The sequence below is a fragment of the Ruditapes philippinarum genome, unplaced genomic scaffold (assembly GCF_026571515.1).
Source record: "Ruditapes philippinarum isolate M1 unplaced genomic scaffold, ASM2657151v2 ctg10314_1_1_1_1, whole genome shotgun sequence".
Classification (NCBI taxonomy): Eukaryota; Metazoa; Mollusca; class Bivalvia; order Venerida; family Veneridae; genus Ruditapes; species Ruditapes philippinarum.
In genome coordinates, this window is record NW_026862900.1 from 8,136 (window position 1) to 31,821 (window position 23,686).

Sequence of the window (23,686 nt, forward strand, 5' to 3'; positions counted from 1 at the left end):
ACATCAGCTGTAGTGCAACAATTACCTTCAGTTTCAAGTAGTAGAGATCTATGTTAATTTACCAGCAATATGCTGCTTTATTACACTTCCAGATGTTTGAACTTATCTGGAACTTTTTTGTTGTTTAAACATTTATATCGTTACAATAATTCGCAAATTGAACAGATTTTACAGCGCGTTAGATATATCTCACATTCTCATCTGTCAGTAGTTGAACTTGTTACGCGTGTTTTATGAAGAGTAACAAGGAGAATATTTCTGGCCTATTTTCTTATGTTTTTATGCAAATGTTTTATACGGTCAATGAACAGTATATACAATTCGTTAATTAATGTAGTATTTACATTAATTGAGATATAACGGTGTTAAAAATGGTGGAGGTTGTTTAGTTTGTTGTTTATAAATGTTGTCGGAAAACGGAGATGCTTTCGAAAAAAAGTTTAAAAATTGTTTTGGATTAAAAATGTTTGTTTACGAAGACAACATAGATGACTTGTCTATATAAGGCTTGGTATAAACAATCTTAAGTGGACCTATACTGCATTAGGGAAGGGTTATAAGTGGATGACTGTTACATGTGTAACTAGTATATATCTATGTATTAACATACTTGTCCACAGACATTTAACAAACAATGTGTGAAACAAACAGTTTCTTGGACAATGTTAACTAGTATATATCTATGTATTAACATACTTGTCCACAGACATTTAACAAACAATGTGTGAAACAAACAGTTTCTTGGACAATGTTAACTAGTATATATCTATGTATTAACATACTTGTCCACAGACATTTAACAAACAATGTGTGAAACAAACAGTTTCTTGGACAATGTTAACTAGTATATATCTATGTATTAACATACTTGTCCACAGACATTTAACAAACAATGTGTGAAACAAACAGTTTCTTGGACAATGTGTGAAACAAACAGTTTCTTGGACAATGTGTGAAACAAACAGTTTCTTGGACAATGTGTGAAACAAACAGTTTCTTGGACAATGTGTGAAACAAACAGTTTCTTGGACAATGTGTGAAACAAACAGTTTCTTGGACAATGTGTGAAACAAACAGTTTCTTGGACAATGTTAACTAGTATATATCTATGTATTAACATACTTGTCCACAGACATTTAACAAACAATGTGTGAAACAAACAGTTTCTTGGACAATGTTAACTAGTATATATCTATGTATTAACATACTTGTCCACAGACATTTAACAAACAATGTGTGAAACAAACAGTTTCTTGGACAATGTTAACTAGTATATATCTATGTATTAACATACTTGTCCACAGACATTTAACAAACAATGTGTGAAACAAACAGTTTCTTGGACAATGTTAACTAGTATATATCTATGTATTAACATACTTGTCCACAGACATTTAACAAACAATGTGTGAAACAAACAGTTTCTTGGACAATGTTAACTAGTATATATCTATGTATTAACATACTTGTCCACAGACATTTAACAATGTGTGAAACAAACAGTTTCTTGGACAATGTTAACTAGTATATATCTATGTATTAACATACTTGTCCACAGACATTTAACAATGTGTGAAACAAACAGTTTCTTGGACAATGTTACTTTGGCAATGAAGGAGAACGCGATGGGTGTATTAAATTCTTCGTGTGGAAATTTAACACAAGATGACGTCACTGTGGGAAATTCTTCGTGTGGTAATTTAACACAAGATGACGTCACTGTGGGAAATTCTTCACGTGGTAGTGGTAACAGGAGAAGTTACGGTAGTTATCAAACATTTTCATGTGGTTACTGCGACACAGCATGCATATACAGCGCCATTGAGACATTGTTTATCATTGGAATAGTGGCCAACATGTTTGTAATAACACGAGTCATTCGTGACCGGAACTTGCATGACCCGACATTTGTTGCTATAGCTGCTTTAGCTATTGCTGATTTATTGTTTCTTACTCTAAATCTGACAACATCATTTGAAAGAGTTATCTTATCTGTCACGTGCTCATCTCCAGTTATAATAAGTTCACCATATTATATTCTGAAATCCATTTTCTGGTTCTCAGCAAATACACACGTGGCTTTGTTAGCTGTTTTGAGGTATATCACGTTGGCTTATCCGTTAAGAGCTAATGCCTATCTAACAATTAAAAAGGTGATAATATCGTCTATAGTTGTGTGGATAATTGGAATAATAATAACAGGAAGTCTAACAGCACTTATAAATGCAGGAATTATTCTGGCCGGACGATCCCAGGAATTTTTGCTGTATTTATGGTTATCGGTGTACTTTCTACCGTTAGTTATAACGTGCGTCCTTCATATATTAAAAATATGTATGGTCAAAGGGTCTATTTCTTTCACGACAACAGACGCCACCCGGAAGTCGATACAGCGCATGTCAAAAATAGTTGTTGTTGTTATTGTAATGGCGGCTGTTCTTCCATTACCAAGACTTATACATAAATGCCTAAAACTTGCTGGACGAGATGTATATCCACCTAGTGATTTTCGAACTCATTTCGGTGAAATCGCGGATTGCTTATTTCTTATTAACAATTTCATCAATCCGTTTATTTATGGATTTATGTCTGAAAAGTTTCGAGGAAGCTTAAAGTCGATGTTCTCTTGTTTACCTGGGATTAATGAGGACAGTATTGTCACATCCGATACACCATTGTCATCAAGAAAGATGAATTACAATCTAGGGGAAATGCCGAGAAAATACAGTTACGCTGATAGTTTGGACAGCGTTAATGGTGTGTAACTAAACTGATATCTTATTGTTGATATTCTATAATGATATCAACATAGATATCTATACAATGTGTTATTATAATTATAATTATAATGACATCATACAAACAAAAATATCGTTATAAACAGTATCATATATAAAGTGATATTAAGTGCTACAATGTAAATAGACTCAAGTATAATTGATATCAAATGCTGAAATAATGTGCTACAATTTAAATAGACTGAAGTACAATTGATATCAAATGTTGAAATAATGCGCTACAATGTAAATAGACTCAAATACAATTGTTATCATTGTTTAAATAATATGCTTCTATGTAAATAGACTCAAGTATAATTGATATCAAATGCTGAAATAATGTGCTACAACGTAAATAGACTCAAGTACGAGTATAATTGATATCAAATACTGAAATAATGTGCTACAATAATATTTTATATTGCTTGTAAATTTAGTGTCTGTTTTAAGTCATCATGCAATATTGGTGTTGTAATTATAACACATAGTGCCAAACTACTAATAATAAACCTTTGTATATAAGATTATATTCATTGTGTGGATCTAATATATAAAAAATAAATATTGTTCTGTTTATATATTTCTGTGAAATGTTTTAATTGCTAGTGAATTATCTGTTGTTTAACATTGATATAATAAAATAACTGTTTTACTTAAATTCAATTATTGCAACAAGAATGTTGTAGAAAGTCTATGAATAAATCGGGGTAACTAAGATTATAATGAAATTCCAACAAAAGTTAACATTATTGTTGAATATTGATTGTTTGACAAACTTTCATTTTTGTATAATAGATAAACACACTAGATAATCTGTTCTTGTTGACTAATATACCGTCAGCTATCAATATATACAACATTGACATGTGATTGTTTCTAAATGTGAAAGTCAAGTCAAATTTCCTTTTCATGTTAATAAGAATTAATGTGGTTATTAATTATAAGTACAATGTTAGTAGAGCTCTTTGAACAATGTAATATATACTTATACGGATAAAGATGAATCGTAAAATGTATTTGTTCTTATCATTTGCTTACGCATAAACAGATGTTTGTATCATAGTTTTCTGTTGAGAATCTGTCAGAGTCAAATCGTATACATACACCTTCCCCTCTCGTACAAATCAGATAGCTTCGTGTTTCGATGCTCTTTCTATTACTTAATAAAATGTACAAATTGGTTAAATTCTTCGTAAATGAGTTAACCAGAGATCCATAGATTAGACACACTTAGGAGATAATTTCATTCTACACAGTTAGGAGATAATTTCTTTGGACATAGTTAGGAGATAATTTCATTGGACACAGTTAGGAGATAATTTCATTAGGCACAGTTAGGAGATAATTTCCTTGGACACAGTTAGGAGATAATTTCTTTGGACATAGTTAGGAGATAATTTCATTAGGCACACTTAGGAGATTATTTCGTTGGGCACACTTAGGAGATTATTTCATTGGACACAGTTAGGAAATAATTTCATTAGGCACAGTTAGGAGATATTTTCTTTGGACATAGTTAGGAGATAATTTCTTTGGACACACTTAGGAGATAATTTCATTGGGTACAGTTAGGAGATAATTTCCTTGGGTACAGTTAGGAGATAATTTCATTGAACACACTTGGGAGGTAATGTCATTGGACACACTTGGGAGATAATTTCGTTCCTTTTTTACCAAAATTAGTAATATACGATGATAATTATGACATTAAGAAGAAGAAATAAATAAATATTGAATAACCGTCAAGTGGTGAACGAGTGCATTTATATACGTCCTATTACAAGAACATTTCTAAAATTGTAAAAGGTAAATGAAGAAAACAGTGTAATACTTTTAGACAAAAAATCATTTCAAACAATTAATTTTTTTTCATAGAAAAAGTAATCAATAATTTTTTTAGATCATTAAAATTGTATTCATCTCTTATTTGATCAACTTCATTCAGATTTTGTTGTACAAAAATTTCATTGATTATTTATTATATAATTTTTCAAAATCTTTAATTGAAAATGATATGAGAAAAAATCCTTGTTTTGCTAACCTAAGACATTTTTTGTTATAAAATACGGTTTATTTGATATATGGTTTACACAAAGGTTGAAACTCAGAATAAGGCAGATGCTAAAAGATTTTTCTAAATGAGTGGTATTCTGTTATTGAAAACTCTAGCAAAAGTACCAAAACCTTTTAAAAATTTAAAAATTTAAAAAATACCCCTTTTAATCAATTCCTAAAACCTTTTTTGTCCCTTTTCCCCTTAAAAAAATTCCGTTAAATCGAAACCGGGAGGTTTTTTCCCCAATAAAAAACCCCGGAATTTTTTAGGGTTTCCCCAATCCCAGTCAATAAAAAAAAAGTTTTTATTTATTTTAAAATATTTAATAATAGAAAGAAAGAATTTCAGTAAAATTATTCGAATGCACCCTTTTCCCCGAAAAAAGGAAAAGGGAAAAAATTTTTTAAACCTTAAAATTTTTATAGAAAGCGCAAAAAACATTTCCCGAAAATATTCATTAATAAAAATAAAAAAAAGAAAAACGCATATTTGAAATTAAAGTAAAATTTGGGTAGGGTTTTGGTCTATGATTTTTTTTATTGGTTTAAAATTTTTTATGTTTTTTCATCAATTTTTTTATATTAAAAATAGTAAACAATTTATATAATCAAGCAAAAGTTATCGGGCTGGAAAATAAATTTCATTTATCACGTGACAAACAGATACAATGTAATTATACATGTTTTATTCCCGCATCTACTTTATTGAGACACTTTACCTTCAGTGCTGCATGTTAGCTGAGTTTGTTTATTACCTTTTAAACAAATTTGAAAGTTTTGTAAATGATCATGGCAAATGAAAGTAATTTTGGCTACGTTCCTATATTATATGACTGTAGTCTGTTACTTTTTGTAAAACAAGATTAGAATGAAATTGAACAGTTTTCTTGTTTAATAGAAGCTTTACAAATGGAGTAGAATGGATATTGTTTGTTTTCCCAGAAATTCCCTTATGTTGTGTCATAAATTTGCTTATATATTTAAAAAGTACAAAATAAAACATAAAGCCTTTCTTGCATTTGGTTTTCTTTTTTATTTAAATTTCATCACACAGTCATAATATACTAAATTAGACTTTAAGTTATATCAAAATAATGGTTACTTAAGCGTTATTTCTACTCAACGGTAACGTACACGTTAAACTGGCGTTAAACCATACATTTACCTGTTGACAGATCCTTTTCAAAAAAGCACCAAGTGATGTACTATATGTATGTGTTGTGGCATTAAGGTCCTTGGCGTGTTCCATCGAATAGTTCTCTAAATTTTGGCGAGTGACTATGTTCGGACTAATTGTTGCTTTTTTGTCTAATAAATATGCTCGATAAGGCAGTAATGAAAATGCATTTTAATTTCATGATGATAAATGCGTTTCATAATGCCAACAAGATAAAGTTTTAATTAATAGTTATGATCTTTATATGCCCGGAAAAAAATTGGCGTATAATGTTATGCAGCTTGCTGTCCATCCATCTGTTTTTTAGCAGTTTTAGTGTGTGGAAGGAAATAGAAACTACTTTGCAGAAAAGTTAACCATTATGAGACGACATGCAAAGCGCAGGTTTTGACCTTCCCCGGGTCAAGTTCAAAGTCATTTTGTGTCAGTTTCTAAATTTCCTGGCAGAAATATGACTTAAAATGAGTCTCCTGAGATCAAAATTGGCCCATGAAGTAATCCTCGGTGATTGCTTGATTTATATAGACTAATATAGGAAAACACTTTTAAGTTATCATTGTGTGAAACTACAATGTCCAGAGCTTTAGCATGTAACATTGCCTTATTGACCTTTACAAAAACTGCGCCTGGGGTTACTTAATTGACATAGTCTTGTATGAGAACACACAGTCTTATTTTGTGAAACTGCAATGCCAAGAGCTATACTATTAAGCTTGTTACCTTGTCAACCTCTGCAAAACTTATATTTGTCATGCCCAGGGATGAATATTGGGCCGCCCTGGGGCACTTGATTTATATAATCCTACATACAAGAACACATTTAAGTCTTATTGTGTGAAGCTACAAAACCCAGCGCTTGGATATCTGGCATGTAGTATCAATTTGCAGATTTCTACAAAACTTGTATAAATCATGACCTTCTGGTCAAAACTGGTCTTGTCCCTTAAGTCATGTGCTTAATGTAGATTATGGTATTGGAAAACACATTTACCTTTTTGTAGATAAATATATTATGCATATAGCTTGCCTAGTAGACATCTATAAAATGTGTATAAATCATGCAATAAGGGGAACAAATGCCCACACCTTTGAACTTGCAACAAACTTCTGTCTTTCTGATTGTCTGATTGTCGGATTCTCTGTTTCTCGTCTGTTTTTATGTCAGTCTCTTTTATAATCTACATGATTGTGTAACTGCCTTTTTGTCCGTCCGTTTTCCGGTCTATTTATCTTTGCCAAAATAATTAAAATTTTATGGTCTCAGATCCTCTTTGTCGCGTGTGAGTAAAAGTGTTTTTTGTGTCACTATATTTTTGTTTAACTTACGATCACATTGAAATTAAGTGTCTAATCGAGGAGATAAATCCTATTTGCTTCGGGATTATATGTATTACGTCAAATATTTCAGAGCGCCGAAGAAAAGCTGTTAGGGGCACTCATGAGTAAACACTATGTCCGAGGACATATCGAGTAATTGCCTTTTTTTTTTTGTTCTCGTGATTAACAATTGTCTTTATGAAAATCGTACTGAGATCACGAGATCTCTGTTGGACGATACACATGCATCGAATTTAAATTGTACCATATGTTACGAACAGGAGGAGAGCTCAATAGGATTAGGCGTGAAACTGTATGCAAAAAAATACGACATAAATGATATCCTTATTTTATACGGATGCGGTCCGGAATGGCGTTGATAACGTAATCATTGAATATATAGTTTGTCGCTCTGTTTAAACAAAGACGTGTATGTAACTCCTGTAGCCACGTAACTTATTTTTAAAAATATATCAGCATAATTGATATAATAGTATGCCATAAGAAAGCAAAAGTAAGGGAAATACGAATACCATTTTATATAAAATGGCAATTTTGCATTGTCGTCACATGTTATGTTTATTATACAATGTGCAGTTACGGCCTTTTCTAATTTAAAAGAAGTCGGCCAATGACAGTTTGGCATTTCTATATACATGTGATAAATTTTAAATGTTCATAATATAACTTGGATGGGACAGCATTTTAATCTGCATTTTGGTGACGTTTGTAGCTTGAATGTTTCAACATTTTAATCTGCATTTTGGTGACCGTAGATTATCTACAAATTTCAACACCTTAATCTGCACTTTTGGTTACATTTGTTTCTTCTATATTTCAACATTTTAATCTGCATTTTGTTGACGTTTGTTTCTACAATATTTCAACATTTTAAAAGCATTTAAAATCTATTATGCAAAATTATTTAAGGTATAATGACAATTTGACACAAGAATTTTGTCTCTGGCTCAAAAGTCAAGGTCACACTTCATGATATGAATTTTTATTTAAGCATACTAAAGTTCGAGTCCGATGAAAATGATGATATAACAATACCAACTGGAGATTAAGATCAATAAAAATTGAGAGAATGATGTTATCATTATGAATACTGGAGAAAAAGATGATATATAATGATACATACAGGAAAGATCACGATCATGATATTATGATAAACACCGGTGAAAAATAATGTTATAATATAATAATAATATATACTGGAGAGACTGATAATATATACTTTGAAGCTTGACCTCTAAATGACCTTGACCTTTAAGGTTTTCTTGTCAAAAACTATACCATAGGCTATATTTTACTTACAGAACAGAATTACTTCAAACTAGAGGTGTCATTGATAAGGACTTTTGTATCGATATATCGATAATGAATTATCGGCGATACAGCGATATATCGATTATATATAAATATATGTGCATTCGATATCCGATATTTAAAAAATGGAATCGATATCGAATCGGATAACAAAGATCGTTGATACACCGATACCGATTGAATCGATGACACCCCTACTTCAAACTTAGTCACAACAACCTCTTGGACAAACCCTTTCCAACAACATATATTTCTGTGACCGTGACCTCATAATGACCTTGACCTTTCAGACTTATATGTCCAAAACTAGAACGTTGGCCATAACTTCCTTGAAACTGAACATAATATTTTACAATAATAGACACAACAATCCTTTTAATAAGACCTTTCAAATTACAGTCCAACCTCTGTTATTTGAATTGCTTGGGACTAAACAATTACTTCGAATAATAGATGGGTTTGAATAATCGAAATCCAAATAAAGTGTTAGACGACAACTATTCAACTTAAGCTATTTGCCAAACATTGCAAAAGTCCCGTTGAACACACACTTGTTTTCATTCATTAATCGAGAAAAATAAATAAAAAACAAAGGATGTGTAAAAAATAAATTTTATTGATACCGAAGACATAAATCATCACCTTAGTGCAATAACTGCTATTAAATTTAGAAGAACTTTTTCTGTTATTGCACTAAGGTGATAAAATACTTGCATTTTATTCCACTTAATGTAGCACATACACCTAAAATTATCAATTTCATCTTTAAGCATTAACAGTGACAACATTGGACATGGTGCAGCAGAATTTAAATCATAGACATAATAGACAAAATGTACCGTTTTGACAAGAAAAAGAATTTATACAAATATATGGTAGTGTTAATTATTAAATTGAATACTCGAATAATTAACAGAGAAATCACTCTCATACAAGTTATTTTCGGTAATTAAAGTTAATTTAAAAACATGTGTAATTACCGCTATTGTCAAAATACACCACGGCTATTAGAAATTTTTCACAGCACTTCGAATAATAGTTGTGAAATTCTGTCATAATTGTATAATCGGGACTGAAATTTTACTTTCAAAAATAGGAGGTATTTGGATAATGAATTTCGAATAATCGATTGAATTTATATTGATTTAAAAACAAGACCGCCAATCTTCTTTGGATAATAATGGGTATTGGAAATAACCGAGGTCGGACTGTTTTTATATTTCAGTGATATGACCCTGAATGACATAGACCTTTAAGAATATTAGTCCAAAACCTTAAACATTAAAGTGACATTATGCCCATACAAGGATACATAGTACATGTAGTAAGTAAACAGGTAAAATTCAGAACAAGTTTACATTTTGTCAGAATTCCTTTCAGTTATAATTTACTTTGCATGACCGATAAATTACACACGAGACCCCCCAAAAATTATCTAAATATCTCTTAGAATTAACCAGAAACAGTAAAAGTTATAAAAAGAGTGGGGCAGTCTTTTTATATTTAAGACAGGATATATATTCTATCCGAAACGTTTTCCAATATCAACTGTTGGTCAATCACCATTATAACATTCAATCTTTCGAAACATGTTGTCAATTTAGTTCAACTTGACGATGAACATATGAGCACGATGTCACTTTAATCATAAATTCATAATTACTGAATAAATTTACTTTTAAGTAACCACAAAAATCCTGTGGTTAGTATTTATTTGATTACTACAAGCAGACATTGTCTTAAAGATTTTCTTGATTCGATTTCATGGACTTACCAGTAATGATGTCATAGAATATGAATTTCTCCTAATATAGCTCAAATCCAGGATGACTTGGGTCAACACAGTCATTTTTAGGTTAAGGCCACCATAATACGTACAAGTGTTAATGATGAAAAAAATCGACTCTTTTTATATAATTTTATTATCATAAAATATATTGAAAACAGTATTTTATAAGCATAAATTAATTATTAAACAATGGATTAATATGTTATTAACATATCCTTTTTGCTCAATTCAGTACTTAAAATGTAATATTAGAAACAACAATGTCATGATACAGTTCTCTCCTTTGGTGAAATAAAGTCCAATAATTATGATACAGTCAGGACTCAATACATCGGAATCAATTATAATGACAAATTCAAATAACGACAGTGAATTGGTGGGAACCAAATTTTTTCAACGTTATTATAATCCTTTATAACGGAAAATTCGTATTCCGACTTCGACACAATAAAATTGGAAACCAAACATGTTATTTTCTATACAATCAGTACCCGTTAAACTGACACTTGGTTAGCCAAGCGCGCGTATAAAACAAAACCGTAAGGTGTTAAAACAGGTATTGTAGCTTGGTCAGTTGATTGTAACACCTTATTACAATACCAACGTGTTGTTGTCAGTTGAATTCAACTTATGGCAACAAACAACGTGCAATCAATTTTTAAAGGTTTAACTTTTAAAAGTCCTATCATTGTATGTGCTTTGTATTTTATAAAGTTTTATCATTTTCATAAAAATCTTTAACTATTTAAGTTGTTATTATTTTAATGAAGTAGTTGTATTATGTGTATGATATGTAATGAAGCGAACACATAAACACAAAAATCTTTTTCTTTAGATGTTTATTATAGATCTAAATACATAACGTTCAGATACCAGTGAATAAGCATATCATTTCATGATGAATGATGAAATTCACTATACTGACAAATTCGATATACTGACATGTCCTTTGGGAACCAACAGTGTCGTTGTAATGAGTACTGACTGTATATCAACACTGAAGAATTACATGTGTACAATGTTTTATGTTTTATAATTATATTGTGTTATGTAATCAGATGGGTTTTTTCTCATCAAAATATTATCTAAATAGTTATTGCACCTGTTGTATAGTTATTTTTGAATGTGAAAATAAAAAAAAAATAATATTGTGATGTCATCATTTGATAAACTGAAAGAAATCATGGAAATCAGTAAAACTGACTATAATAAAAACCATTAATAAAAATCATGTTATTTACAGAAAAATATACAAAAGGTAGTGATAGCAGACTTAAAATATCTTCGCCACTCGGAATAAAATTTTGAAAAACTGGTGCATTAACATTCTAATACATGGAAAGGGTTTTAATCTTAAAAGCTCCGAGGAGCCTACAACATTTTTTTTTCAATTTTGATTTTTTGGGCGTTCTATAAGGATTCTGTTTTTCTCTATTTAACTAGTATCAGAGATATTCATCCATAAAAAATCAAGCTGCTATATTTCAATAAAGTTTTGAGTTATTGTGTTAAGAACAAAAAGCATTCATATTATAAAATGTAGAGTTGACATTCTTGCCAACAGTATAATCATTCAATGGTTTCAAATTTGTAACTTTAACATTAAAGCTTTGATGAATTAAGGTCTTGATGAAATTAATGCAAAAGAGAAACAGTACAACAATAAAAGATTGAAATTATAACAAAATGGTAAAGCATGACAAATTTCAAAGTGCAATAATTAAAAAAATGCAAATGATAAATTTTCATTCTTGCCCACTAAACTTCTCCTTTTTAACAATTTATGTCTCAAATTCATTTTGTATTATACAAAGAAAGACAGACAATTTATTTCAATCAAATCAGGCTTATAAGCTCATGGTGACATAATACAGCATATTTGCAAGATAACGAACAGTGCATATATTTACATACAAAACATTATCAGAATATAATTATGACTTTACTGGAGAAGGTCATAATAACAACTTATTCGTAAGAATGTAGAAACATGCAAATATTAATTTATGTTTGTCCCGTTAAAATGATTGCATGAATTAAATGTTCTCTTTTGGAAATGTTTAGCTACCCAAACATTATATAATTTACCATATTAATATATGAAGTAGTTTTACAACAAACATAATGAATTTTCACTACATTACATAAATTATTAAACTAAATAATTTTATCTTACCTCACTATTGAGGCACGAAACATAGATTATATTATATAAATTCCTATTATACCAATAATCCAATATTTATTCAGTCTTACCGAAACGAAACTGTAAGACTGGTAGTATGGCATGCAAATATACATGATTACATAACATAATTATGTTATATGTTATGAAATAAACTATACATGAAAGAAAGGACACTTTCAAAACAGAAATCATCATTGATTTTAGTTTCATGTCTATACGTCAAAAAACAGTTTGTGTTCTAAGAAAACACAAACAATAAATGACAACAAAGGACATTTTCAAAACAAAATATTCATTGAAATTTACAGGACATCTAAATTCATATAGAACCAAAATATTTCTGAAGTATCCAGTCCACATCTCAAATACATTTTGTGTTACACTATGAAGAGAAGACAATCTTTAAATGAAAATTATGGACATTTTCAAAACAAAAAGGGAAATAATTACAAATTATGATGGGAAGAAATATCATTTTTGTGCACTGCGCTCAAATTCTCAATGAATTGTATCAACAAATAAAGTTTCAAAAATTATCATATACAATCTGTATTTCAAAAACATTAAGTAAATATGTATCACGCTCAAGATAAGAATTGGGGCCATTTTTAATGGGTTAATTTATATAAACTGGAGGCGTGTCGCTTTAATAATTTCCAGTATTAGGAAAAATAAAAGAATTTATTAATTTTATCCATGAAATATGTTGCTATATCAGCCAAATTTATATCATATTTGTGAAAAAACAAATATAAAAAATATATATGAAAGTAACTACTTTCTAAGATGTTTCTTTTTTGCAAAGACTATCTTCAGCTATTCATTTCATCATCAGAAATTATCTCGTAATGTTTTTGTTTTTCCAAGACAGTTATGGCTGTGATAAATTGTGTATTGAATTCAAACCCCTTATCATGTTTCGTAAAAATATATTAAATATTTCACTTTAACCCAAAAATTTCATCTTATTATTTTACATTCTATATAGATATGTAGAGAAATTTATACAATAAGCATATCTATATACACAAAATCCAATAAATTTATACAATAAGCATATCTATATACACAAATTCAATAAAAATTCATTCAGCTCTAAAGCTGCATGCCTCAAGATGAGCTAAAATAGTTAAATGATATCAAACTTGAGAAAAATGTACACACATTTTAAGAAAAGTAAAACGATTTATGATTCAATTAATAATTATATAATTTACATGTTTTTGTTTTGTTTTGTTTACATGTTTTGTAAGATTAATGACTAATCTAAATAATGAAAACATCCCTATACTAACATAGAAAGGGGTATATAAACACAATATTTTCGCTTCTTTTTGGTAATTTATGTGAATCAAATGAAATTGTAAGCGTCGTTCACTTCACAATACATTGTTTACTTTACGATACATCTTCCAAATTTTCAATTAATCCATTGAAAATAATATGAACAGTTTAGAAAAAATATGCAATTTGATATTGCGAATGCTATTGTTCAGGAGTGCACTCTGTATTGTCATTGAAATACTCAAGCCTGCTGTTATCAAATTTATTTCCAAAATGTACAAGTCCTTATCTATGAGGCATGCAGCTATAAAGTGATAACAATGATTATTTACAAATAGATAAATCATACACCAGCTAAATATAAATCAATGGTAACACAAATATGCAGTTTAATTAAATAATACTGCGCACTTGAAACTTCACTTTTCATGGGATAATCATGAGATTTATAAATACTTTATACATCTCTGTATCAATTTATAAATTCTTTATTTTCTGTTATGAAGGAATTTTGCTATATTGTAAATTCATTATAAGATTCTTCACAGGTAATATTGCCATATATAAACAGTTGTAAGCAATATAATCCTCACCTAGAAGCTTGGGTTAAATATAAAACAGCCATAACAAATTCAGAATCTTTATAACAAAAAATATACACTGCAAATTATCATTTTATGTCACAAAGCAAAGGGAGCAGGAGAACAATATCAAAATTTGGTTATAAAGACTTATGAAATGTTGTATGTCTGTGCATGAAATGTTGTACGTTATATTACCAACACCTTGTGACTTTCGTTACATACTTAAAGCTCGTAATACTGGGCAATTTAACATGTCAGAATCATAATGAATTATAATGTTTCTTCATATAGATAATGTCCGTGTGTCACCAAAATAAAAGAAATGTTACGTGAACGTTTGTTCAGAAAACTTAATTATTAAAAATAAGAGCGAAACTGTAAGAAAATATTTAAAAATCATACACACTTCAAAAACTATTTACAAAACTATACATTTGTAATTCATATAAAACTAGAATAAGTGGTTTAAATTATATATTGTTTTTTTTATTTCATATTTTCCAGTGTTTTACAGCAATATATCAGATACATGTAATTGTATTCCGATAAACCACTAGTGAAATTTATAAAATGAAGCCGGACTATATCTGAATGCGGATGAAAAGAATATTATAACTTACTGGAATAACAGGCAAAAATAAATGCAGTAGCTCATACGTAAAATTTGCTTCTTTAGGAAAAGGAAGTCGTAAATTTTGCTTCTTTAGGAAAAGGACTTAGTCGTACATCATTTTAAAAATGAAACAAAATTAGAGAAATTTAACAGATTTATATTTCAAAATTGACGATGTGACGTCATGATATTATGATGTCATAAAGGAGAATGCGCGACGTTACGCGGCAAAATCAGTAAAAAAAATAATGAACATCACATAAAAAGCATGAGATACTAAAAAGAAAATTTATTTGTTTTACATATAAGATTGAAATATATTTCATTCGTAAACACCAGCTATTATATTTTCACTCGTAGCGTATTATTGCATTTGGTGTTAACTCAGTGAAATATATTTCAATCTTACATGCAAACTAAACAAATATCCTCTTTATAAGATGGTATTGTTTGTGTTTCAAATTTAGTAGTACATTTTAAATTTAAGTTCATTTTATCAACACAGATATTTGTTAACGGGTATTTTAAGAATCAGCGTGCCATACTTGCTCTGAGTAAAGATTTAAAACATAATGGCAACCATTAAATAGGTTAGTGTTTATTAAGTCAGCATTCTATTAAATTAGTTGCACGAATGTGTTGGCCAGACAAATGTAGTTTCCTTATGCTGACAATAGCTACATTCTTTAAACCGATACTTAATTTGCGGATACTAAAATTGTCACTTGGCTGTGCCAGACCAGAGCGACGAAGTTCCCTTAATGCTGATTAACAAACAGTACGCTATACTAAACAATGTACATTATTCCTCAGAAAATACATTTTCTCTAGCAAATTCAAGCATTTTCTAACAAAAATGTTTTGATAATGGGTTATGGGCATGTTAGATGTTGTAGTATTTTGACTTCCATACTTATATTTATTAAGTTAAATTACAGCAATCGCCAAACATAACAAAATCAGCATAAGAGAAATTATGTTTAATTGGCAGAAGGGTTTATTTTTGGAAAGAAACTGTAACACAAGTATTTAAATAAAAAATATTGAAAAATGAAATAAAACTGATAGAATTTCTAATGCGTAATAGGCCTTTTTTAACACATTATTTAAAAATTCTTGATATATATAATATCAGTCTTAAATTGCAGAAACAGATTTATACATGTACTGTATATCTAATTAAATCAAATTATTTCAATGATCTTTTTATTCAAAGGAATACTGAAATATTTGACAGGTGTAATTGTCCTTTGAGATTCAAATTCTAATTGTACAAAACAGATATCAGATATCTGTTTGATGCAAAAATTTTCTATTATGTTTCCATTAAGCCAGGAACCATAATGTTATTCAATGCATTGGCAAGTAATGATGGTTGGGGGATTTTTCTGCTGCTGTTAATCACAAATTTAATCCACGTTTGTCCCCATATAGCCAAGTATCAGGTGTGAAATCATAATATCGAACTATTGAAGAACTTTAACATCTTTGTCATTCAGAACATCCCACTGATAATCATCCGGAGATTAATAGATAAAAGCCAAAGAGTTGTCCTCATTGTCCCTGTAGGTTTATCATAGCTGATGTTCTGAAATAAAGGAAATCAAGAAGTCATAATTTTAAGATCATGTAGTAGGATTTTCCTATTCTAACAGTATAACAACATTTTATTGGTTTGAATATACTGTTTTTTTTCTGTCAATTTTCAAGCTTAAACCAATCCAAATGACTTTAATACTTGTCAATCATTCAGTCTGGACAGAACCATTCACCATATTAGGGACAACTTTGAGATAATCATGAATATGCCGGCTGATCGTGGTCTGCATTGGTATCACATGGGTGTAGAATATCTTACCGCCAGGAGGCTTAGAGTTCAGGAACCAGAGAGTATTCAAGTAGATTCACTTCCTGTATTGCAAATTAAAAGAAATGTTATTGTAATCTAAGTAAAAACTGCAAACACATCACATATAATTTGGGATTTGCGACTGATTGTATTCTTTGACATAAAATAAATTATCACATAAAAAGCGGTGCAGGAGTTAAATAAAGCTATTTAATAAAACAAAGGATATTACACTAGTGTAATGGCACTTTGACATGACGTAATTTGTGCTTTGATAACAAACATATTTTTAAATATGAATTAAATCCCTTAATTTAATTTGATTCAGGTAAACAATTTTGACATTTAATGTGACCTTGACAAAGGCTCATAAAACAATTGGATTCATCTTCATCTACAGATCATAACTAATCTCCATACCAAGATTGAAGTTCATAAAGCAAGGTATTCTGAAGTTTATTGTTTGGAAACAGTTTTGCCTTCAGGCTGACTGACAGAAGAACCAACCGACCGACAAATGTGATGCAATTAATAACCTATGCATTATATCCCCACTTCTTCTAAGGGGGCATAACTATGTTAATTCATAATTATACAGTTTATTAGGCTGTCAATCATAAAGATATTTAAAAGTCTTACCGAGACAAGAGGTTTGTTTTCAAATACATATCTACAAATTGATCTATCATCACACAATGCTCTATGTAAAATGTCGTGGGAGATTCTGCACATCAAAGAATCGGAAATTTTGATCCATTACGCCACAGAAACGAGAAATAACACACACATATTGTATAAATTGTGAATGTACAGTCTTATCTAGTTCTGCATTTTACATGTATATATGTGATCAATTGATTTCCATGAAACATAAGTTATTACAGGCGGCAGAATATTGATGTGTAGATTTAATTGTGACGTCATCACTAAAACTTTTGCATACTTGAATACATTTTTTATGTTCAGCTAAATAGGTATCAAAATACACTTGTTTGTAATATGAGGCGGACATATTTGAAACAATGAACAAGAGTGCCATAATGGCCCTGAAATTGCTCAAATGTATTATAAAGAAACTTTCCATGACAAGGAACAAGTTTTAATATTGTGAACTATAAACAGAAGCATATACAAAATCTAAATCTTAAACTGATGTCACAAAGTTTATAGTTGTATCTGAAATAATGCATGTGTATAAACATTAGTTTTTTTTATATATTCATATAAAGAAAATAAAGACCCCACCCCGGGCGAGGCCAATTTTGACCCCAGGGCTTTTATTTGAACAAACTTGGTAGACACCAATTAGAAAATGCTTCATGCTAAATAACTTCAATAGTTCTAGCTCTTTTGTTTTTTAAAAGTTTTAACTATAAACCATACAGGGAAAAATAATGACCCCCCTGATTTTGACCCCAGGGCTTTTATTTGAACAAACATGGTAAACACTTAGAAGAAGATGTTTCATGCTTAGCATCTAAAAGTTTTTAGGCAAATCAATGCATCCCAGGGGCAGGGCTAATTTTAACCCCAGGGCTTTTATTTGAACAAACTTGGTAGACACGCATAAGAAAATGTTTCATGCTAAATATCATAGCTCTAGCTCTTTGGACTTTTTTAAAGAACATTTTTAAGTTATTTCATTCGGTTGCCATGGCAATCAGAGTTCTTCATGGAATTAAATTCTTTGAACAATTTCTAAGGGTGACCGCTAAATTAACATTCCTTTGGATGAAATTTGCTAACCAGTTATAATGACGAGACGTTGTTTTAAAATTACAGCATGCTCGATTATTCGTAAAAGAGCCTTGATAATAAAAAAAATTATTTTCAAGTTTAAAAAAATACATTTTTTCAAATCCATGTTACAGGTAGCATAAATACAAGTAGATAACTTGGAGAGTGACCTCAATAATGCTCTCAAACAAGTGTATAAAGTTTCAACTCAAAGTCGGTACGCAAACATTTATGTAAATTAAAAGTCTAAAAGACGCAAAAGTCTGTCAAAATGCTTAATAGAGTTACCTCCTCCTGTATACAGAATGGGTGCATGATGGTGAACAAGTGTGCAAAGCCATATATCAATACACTTTGAAATTATTTGTGGTGGTACGCAACCTTAAACATAAATTCTGAGTCAAAAAAGGTGCATAATTTTGTCAATATGCTTGAAAGAGTTACCACCTCATGTCTACAGGTTGCAGACATGATGGCGAACAAGTCTGAAAAGTTTCAAAGCCATATGTCAATGGACTTTGAAAATATTTGATGTGGTACACAAACTTAAGCATTAATTCTAAGTCGAAAAAGGGGCATAATTCTGTCAAAATGCTTGATAGAGTTACCTCCTCCAATCTGCAGGTTGTGGTCATGATGGTCAATAAATGTGAAAAGTAATAAAGCCTAGTCAATGGATTTTGAAAATATTTGAGGTGGTACGCAAACTTAAGCATGCATTCTAACTTAAAACGGGGGCATTATTCTGTCAAAAAGCTTGATAGAGTTACCTCCTCCTGTCTACATGTTGGGGGCATGATGGTGAATGAGTGTGCTAAGTAATAAAGCCATATGTCAATGGATTTTGAAAGTATTGGGGGTGGTAAGCAAACTAAAGCATAAATTCTAAGTCGAAAAAGGGGCATAATTCTGTCAAAATGCTTAATAGAGTTACCTCCACCTGTCTACAGATTGGGGTTCGGGGGGTTAGGATGGTGAATAAGTTTGCAAAGTAACAAAGCCATATGTCAATGGACTTTGAAAATATTTGAGGTGGTACGTAAACTTAAGCATAAATTCTAAATCAAAAAGGGGCATAATTCTCTTAAAAAGCTTGATAGAGTAATCGCCTCCTGGCTACATGTTTGGGACATGTTTGTGAATAAGTATGCTAAGTAATAAAGCCATATGTCAATAGACTTTGAAAACATTGGGGGTGGTACGCAAACAAAAGCATAAATTCTAAGTCGAAAAGGGACATAATTCTGTCAAAATGCTAAATAGAGTTACCTTTACCTGTCTACATGTTGTGGGCATGATGTTGAATAAGTGTGCTAAGTAATAATGCACTATTTATGTCAATGGACTTTGAATATATCGGGGGTGGTTTACAAACTAAAGCATAAATTCTAAGTCAAAAAGAGGCATAATTCTGTCAAAAAGCTTGATAGAGTTAGAACTTCTTGCCTACATGTTGGGGGCATGATGGTGAATAAGTGTGCTAATTAATTAAGCCATATGTCAATGGACTTTGAAAGTATTGGGGATGGTACGCAAACTAAAGCATACATTTTAAATCGTAAAAGGGGCATAAATCTGTCAAAAAGCTTGATTTAGTTACCTCCCCCTGTCTACATGTTTGGGACATAATGATGAATAAGTGTATTAAGTTAAAAAGCCATATGTCAATGGACTTTGAATATATATTGGGGGTGGTACGCAATTTAAAGCATATATTCTAAGTCGTAAAAGGTCATAATTCTGTCAAAAAGCTTAATAAAGTTACCTCCACTTGTCTACAGATTGGGATCGGGGGGGGTCATAATGGTGAATAAGTGTGCAAAGAAACAAAGCCATATGTCAATGGACTTTGAAAATATTTGAGGTGGTACGCAAACTTAGGCATAAAATCTAAGTCAAAAAGGGCCATAATTCTGTCAACAAGCTTGATATAGTTACCGCCTCCTGTCTTCATGTTGGGGACACGATGGTGAAAAAAAGTGTGCAAAGTAATAAAGCCATATGTCAATGGACTTTGAAAATATTGGGGGGTGGTACGCAAACCAAAGCATAAATTCTAAGTCGAAAAAGAGGCATAATTCTGTCAAAATGCTTCATAGAGTTACCTCCTCCTGTCTCCATGGTGGGGGCATGAGGCTGAATAAGTGTGCTAAATAATAAAGCCATATGTCAATGGACTTTGAATATATTTGGGGTGGTACGAAAAATGAAGCATAAATTCTAAGTCGCAAGAGGGGCATAATTCTGTCAAATGCTTAATAGAGTTACCTCCATCTGTCAACAGATTTGGGGTGGGGGTTATTATGGTGGATGAATGTGCAAAGTAACAAAGCCATATGTCAATGGACTTTGAATATATTGGGGATGGTACGCAGCATAAATTCTAAGTCAAAAAAGAGACATAATTCTGCCAAAATTCTTAAAAAAGTTACCTCCACCTGTCTATGTACAGTTTGGGGATTGGGGGGGTCATGATAGTGAATTAGTGTACAAAATAACAAAGCCATATGTCAATGGACTTTGAAAATATATATCTACAAAATAAAAAAATATGGAAAATAATTAAAAGTAGATTTTATTATTATTATATATTAAGTTTTATTTTTTAATAAAAAGAAAATCTTATAATTCAATTAGAATAATCTATTTCAATACTTAGGTGTGTAAAAAGAAAAAATATAAAAAAGTAAAAAAATCAATATAAAATCTCTTACCTTTAAAATATTTCCAAATCCTTATTTCAAGTTATCCATTAAGTTCCGGTTTAAAAACGTCCTTGAATTATTTCTCCTCTTAAAATTGTTTTTATTTATTTATTTATTTGTAAATAACTGTCACCTAATGAAACTTTAAACTGAAATAAATGTTTGTTAATTAAATGACCAAACTATACAGTACATGTATAACGCAGAAGAAACTGCCATTTTGTTTTTTAGTGTCCATTTTTAAATTGTTTTCATTTAAAATTATTGAAGTAATTTCTTCAGTTTATTTCACAATGTTTTTCCTTTGTTTATTCTTTACTTGGTTTTATTGTTTGGAACCGAAACCCCCACCAGCCGTCCTTGTCTATTAGCACACGAAAACTTTGTGGATTGACTGAACTCCGAATATTTTCTCTCACACGGTCACATTCTGTTTCCGGTTTAATGGGGTACATCTCTACTGTAACTGATTGCGGCAGATTTTCCAGCACGGGGATAAAGTTCTGTAAAGTTCCTGCAGACATTTCTATACACACCAACTGCACCCATTCAATATTTAACATGTCACGTGACAGTAACAATGAACTTTCATCTAGATTGATGTCGTACAACCTAACAGAAACTAATGACGGTGTTGATATATTTAATTGTAGCCTCCAAGGTAACCTCCGCAAGTTTAACATTGATAGAGTTGAATGTTGAGACAAGTCCAAGTTCCATTTCTTACAATCATGGCGGTCACGTTCTTCACAGTCTAACCCGCTCAATGTTAACTCGTTCATTGATTTTTGACTGGATATAAAATTGAAAAATGTTTCCAATATTTTGTGAGATAACGTGAAGTCGAGAACCTCTAAACATTGTAAGTTTTGTACTTGCGCTAAATTTTCACTCATATTTTCTTCATCATTTGTCCATTTACCCCGCCACAAAGTAACGCTCTGTAAACTGGGAAACAATATCCGGTTTATCTCTGCAGTCTCCTCCCGCCTGTAACCATGATAGTTAAGTTTCTGTATATGACTGAGATCTGTGAGAGAGAATAAATCTATAATTTCACGTAAACTGCTGAAAGTATGTCTGGTTTTTATATAAAGTGATTTTATGTTGGTTTTATTTTGTTTTAACAAACGTTGTAACTGCTTACTGTGCATGTTGTACGGGTAAATGAAGAAATCTTGTAAACAAAATTGAATATTTTCACTTTCAGGCATTTCTTGTAAACACGACATGAACATTTTCTGTATGTTATACAATGGATTATCGTCAATGTCCTCGCGACCTGTCCTAGTTCTATAGCGGTGTGTTCTCTTGTCTTCATTTATCACAGACATCAAATCATTTGATATTGCACACATCCGGTCAGCATCCATTCCACTTATAAATTCACAAATGTTTGACATGTCCAGAATATCTGAAACAGTTTCTACATTTTACTAGGGAACGCTGTGAGAAACTAATATATGGTTGGCAAAGAATTCTTGCACAGTTTTTGTGAGAAAAGATACTTTGATAAGTTCTTCGATTAAATTTTTACTGCTACTTTCTGACAGTATTCCTGAGAGAAGACTTAATTTCATGTCGTCTGCTTTGAGATATATATCAGCAACTGTTCTATCAAATACCAGCGTATTTTCTCTTGTTTCGTTAAATAATGTTTGGTAGGCTAGTTCTGCTAATGATGTTATAAGACTGTAAAAATGTTTACAAAATTCATGACGTTTGAAGTATTCTGGAATTTCACTGGCAGACGATTCACGAGATGGTTGAACTTCCGGGTTTTTCTTTGACGTTCTCGATAATAGAAATTCAATGATATTGGTGTAAATTTCATGTTTTGAATTTCCTATAGGTTTGTTGTTGCACCATAGACAAACTATATACATGAGGAGGAGTGGAATCTCTTGCATGTGCTTTAAGCGGCGGTCACTTATCACTTCATTTAAGTCCCATATTTTACTCTCCAGTTCTCTATCGTTATGGACACCGGTCATTTTTCTTATAGCATTTTTTTCTAGTTGCCGTGTAGAATCTGCATTTAATTGAACCAATTCTACTTTTTTGTTTATTTGACATGTTTTGAGATTTGCGAGTCCAAGCTTCCACGGTCGTGTTGTCGTCAGAATAACACAATTATCACGTACGTATCGATGTGGGATTTTTTCTGATACTTCGCGACAACTATTTACAGGGTGAGTCCATTCGTCAAGACCGTCCAATATAATCAAGCACTTTTCTCTACGTAAAACTTCATCTAGTATTGCAGAGGAAGGAAGTTT

At 30.9% G+C, this 23,686-nt stretch overlaps 1 protein-coding gene across 1 annotated transcript; it reads left to right on the forward strand.

Moving 5' to 3' along the window:
• The first annotated feature begins 1,063 nt into the window (after positions 1–1,063).
• On the forward strand, positions 1,064–3,371 carry LOC132720574 (melanocyte-stimulating hormone receptor-like). The gene has a single exon (XM_060704734.1). The coding sequence runs from the start codon at positions 1,515–1,517 to the stop codon at positions 2,763–2,765; it is 1,251 nt and encodes a 416-aa protein (XP_060560717.1). The 5' UTR covers positions 1,064–1,514; the 3' UTR covers positions 2,766–3,371.
• The last annotated feature ends 20,315 nt before the right edge of the window (positions 3,372–23,686 follow it).

What these genes read in the sequence shown, in the direction of transcription:
- LOC132720574 (XM_060704734.1), top strand. Translation starts at nt 1,515, where the DNA reads ATGTTAACTAGTATATATCTATGTATTAACATACTTGTCCACAGACAT.